The 3,572-nt window shown below is 47.6% G+C and overlaps 1 protein-coding gene across 2 annotated transcripts in view; it reads right to left on the bottom strand.

The window, feature by feature from the left end:
- Positions 1–1,791: 1,791 nt before the first annotated feature.
- The window catches only part of ncam2 (neural cell adhesion molecule 2), a 144,041-nt gene continuing 142,260 nt past the window's right edge, over positions 1,792–3,572 (bottom strand). Inside the window, exon 16 of one of the 2 annotated variants that reach the window (XM_048239955.1) lies at positions 1,792–2,061. In XM_048239955.1, the coding sequence (XP_048095912.1) occupies positions 1,946–2,061 (116 nt within the window). In that variant the 3' untranslated portion in view covers positions 1,792–1,945. Of the gene's footprint in view, positions 2,062–3,419 lie in introns of those variants that run through there. The other variant, XM_048239954.1, reaches the window with a different exon arrangement.

The following is a 3,572-nucleotide window of genomic DNA, read 5'->3' as shown; positions in this document are numbered from 1 at the left end:
CTAACTAGAGTGCAAATAAACTGAGCTCAGTTCCCTTGCAGCAGAGACATGTAGCAACACAGCACAATGCACAGTAATTGTGAATGTCAGCTCGACTCAGCAGCCATCTCACAAAAAAGCCTGTTTATTTCTGCAATGCATACAGCGCAGTGACATCTACAATATGTTTATTTTCTCCTGTCTGTAATGGTTCTCCATACTGAGAACTTGATTGCCCTTTGGATTGAAATGCTGAACATCCCCTTAGGCTTTCAGGCAGCAGGATCAACAACAATAACAACAGAAATAAAATGACACCACACACTCACAGTTTTATATGCTGCACATATTTTTTTGTGGACACTAAAGAACCATTGATCCAGCTTTCGACAATAAATAAGTTCATTAATTCTGATGTTGTTCGATCCCATATGCAGCAGTATGCTCTCACTTCTTTAAGTGTGTGGAAAAAGTTCTCACCTAAAATAATCAAGCAGGGAGGAAGTGAAAATTACTTGAGACTTGTTCTGTTTACTGTGTGACATATGAAACTGTGGTAAGCAGTTGTTTGTGTATCTGTGTTACTCTTGGATGTGTCTTCGCATGAAATGATTCTGGTGACATACAATTTCATAGATAACATCAAAATCCTAAGTCAGTGCAACAAAATAACCCAAGTGTCCATCAAAATGTCTTGAGACTGGGCTGTTATATCTATGAGTGTCAAAACATGATGCTAGTTTTTTGAAGTACAGGCTTGATTTCACCTAGCAAGGATGCTGCCTAATGATCTCTCAAAACAAACAAAACCAATGGCAGCACTGTGAAAAAAGGCATTCCCAACAAATCACACCACATATTCTAACATGGGGACTGAAGCACAGTTCACGCAACAGCTAGGTGAGGCACAGGTAGGTCCTTTTTTCTTATTTTCCTTTGATGGCCGTCCTCAGTACCAAGTCGACTGCGATTAATGAGGACTGAGCTGGGAGTCTCAGCAGGAAGGCGTTGGTGCTGCTACTGCCATTGTCTGCCAAGTAGCAAACGCTAACAAGAACTAGCGCAGCCGCTGTAAGACGTGCAGCGGCCTCCTCTATGGCCTTGGTTGGAGTCCAGCGCCGTCTGTCGACAGGCATGGAAAGGAAGTTGATCCTTGCATCAAGGGTGACGGTTGTGACAAGGGGAGTTCCAACTCGACGAAGCAGACGGCTAAATAAATAACAGAGGAGACGCAGCAAGAACTGACAATCCACCAGTGATGGCACGCTCGTCTCTGTTGTTGTTGACGCCGCGCCGCGGGCGCTGAAGGGGAGCGAGGGAACAAGAGAGAGAAGGAGAGAGAGAGAGAGAGAGAAAGAGAGAGAAACAGAGAGAAAGAGAGAGAAGGAGAGAAAGAGAGAGAGAAAGAGAGAGAGAGAGAGAGAGTGCACACTCGCTTTGGTGCTCCTGCGACCTTAAGCTGCACGGGGCGTCTCTGAAGCGTAGCTTAATGCCACGGCTGCTTGCGCCGGCAGAGTGATACGCTGGAGCGGGGGTTTGGGGAAAGCAGGGAGATTCAGACAGAGCAGGCAGAGTCACAGAGAGGATGAGGAGCAACACACACAAGAATAAAAAAAAAAAAAAAAAAAAACAGGAGGAGATTTCAGGTCATGGATGCCAAGGCTCAGTCATTACAGATAGAGATCAGCCCGAGGGAGACAGATAGCTGCAACCCAACCAGACAGCCAGGCCAAGAGTCAGGGAGGGGGGCTCCCAGGAGGCAAAGCCCACACGGGGAAAGCATTAAAGAGGAGGGGGATGTGGGGTGGTGGACAGGTACAATCCCCGGTCCAGTGGCTCTGTCTTAGTCCAAGTGTGGGGAGGTGGCGGTGGTGGTGGGGGGCTGTTAGGCGGAGTGCGTGTGAGTGAGTGGAGTAGGTGGGGAGGGGGCGAAGGGGTGGTTGTTGTGGTGGGGGATGAGGTGACATCAACACAGAGACAAATGCAGGGCGAGTGACAGGGCGACTCCGATGAAGGACGCGGCCGGGGCCAGATGCTGGCGGGGGCCTCCGCTTCTGCTGGGGGGGGGCTCACAACACTGATCTGCAATGAGGTGGGGGAGGGAGGGGGGAAGGGGAGAGGGGGTGTGGGTGAGCACAGCGTGGGGTCGGGGTGGCATGTGGAACAGAGTGATAAATGAATGGAAGCCAAAGCGCACAAAAACAGCAGCCGACGAACACACGCAGCGTTCCAGTCACGAGGAGAGAAGCGAGAGAAGCGGGGTGGTGGTGGGTGGGTTTACACAAATGATCACAATGGCGAAGGAGAAAGCAAACAAGCACAACAACAAGGACAAGCAGTTGTTTGTTTGGGATTTACACAGAGATGGGGCGACAAATTGCAAGTGCCGATGATAATTATGTGTTTTTGTACATGTTAGATGGAGTACATTAGGAATGAGCCATTGAGAAGCCCATAGAGGCGCGGGTTGGAGAAATGAGGTTACAGGGTGTGAAAGCAGTGGAGCAAATTGAAAAGAGGCGCCCGTGAGATGTTGCAATCAGTGACATTTCAGTCCGGGGGAGTTGATAAGTGAGGAGAAAAAAAAGGGGGTTTAGTGGCAGTTGAGCACAAAACAAAATGAAAACGAAACAAACAAACAAAAAAAGGCCGGCGATTTGTGATGTGGCCCAGAATGCAATGCATTATGCATCAGGAGTGAATGGGAAAACAGGATTGTTTGGGGAGAGACACGGAGGAGATGCAGCACAATGGAATTATAAATAAGAGCACAGAGGGTGGGAGTGGAGGATGAAGAGAGGAATGGGTAGATGGATGGATGTATGGATGGAGGAGGTGGAAGGGGAGAGGAAGAGAGGAGGTGGGAGAGAATATACAAAATGGCACCTGATTAACAGTGTGAATCAGAACCACTTGAGTGCAGTAATACACAAAAACTCTCTTTCCATCTCTCTCTCCCTCCCTCCCTCTCTCTCCCTCTCTCTCTCTCTCCCTCCCTCCCTCTCTCTCTCACTCTGTCTGTCTTTGTCTCTTTGACTCTCACACATGTCATGCCTTTGTCACGTGTACTATGTGAGCTGCACTGAAATACCAAGTGCCAGGAGTCTGAGATGGGTGGCATTTTTCCCTGCGTACCCTTGTGCCCTTCCAGTTCTGCGGGTCCACTAGCTGCCCTCTGAAAGGCTGAGCCTCATTACCAACCCCGAGTGCCACAAAGAGGGACCTGTAGTATGTCCAACTGAGCCACTGTTACATACATTGATTTAGTCAAACTTTTATCTCAGCAACATCAGTGCCGCTTATAAAAGCTTTAGAGGAAAAATATTTTGAACACACAATTTGTACATGTATGAATGGACAGGGTTTGTGGATGCCTGTTTTAGTGTGCATTAGTGTTTTTTTTATTAATAAAAGTCTCAAGGATGACATTTTTCTAAAGGAAATATGCCTACACTGATAACATGTTTGTTTTTCACTGCCGCAGCAGATTAAGTGGATGTAATTTAGGTGTAATTTCTGAGCTTAACAAAGGCTGTAGCTACAGTCTTCTTTTTAGTTGAGTTGAAAATGAAAAGCTGTCTGTCTCCAGAGAT

The sequence above is a fragment of the Alosa alosa genome, chromosome 3 (genome assembly GCF_017589495.1).
Source record: "Alosa alosa isolate M-15738 ecotype Scorff River chromosome 3, AALO_Geno_1.1, whole genome shotgun sequence".
NCBI lineage: Eukaryota > Metazoa > Chordata > Actinopteri > Clupeiformes > Clupeidae > Alosa > Alosa alosa.
The sequence above is the reverse complement of the archived record's forward strand: the minus strand, read 5'-3'. Positions and strand labels throughout refer to the sequence as shown.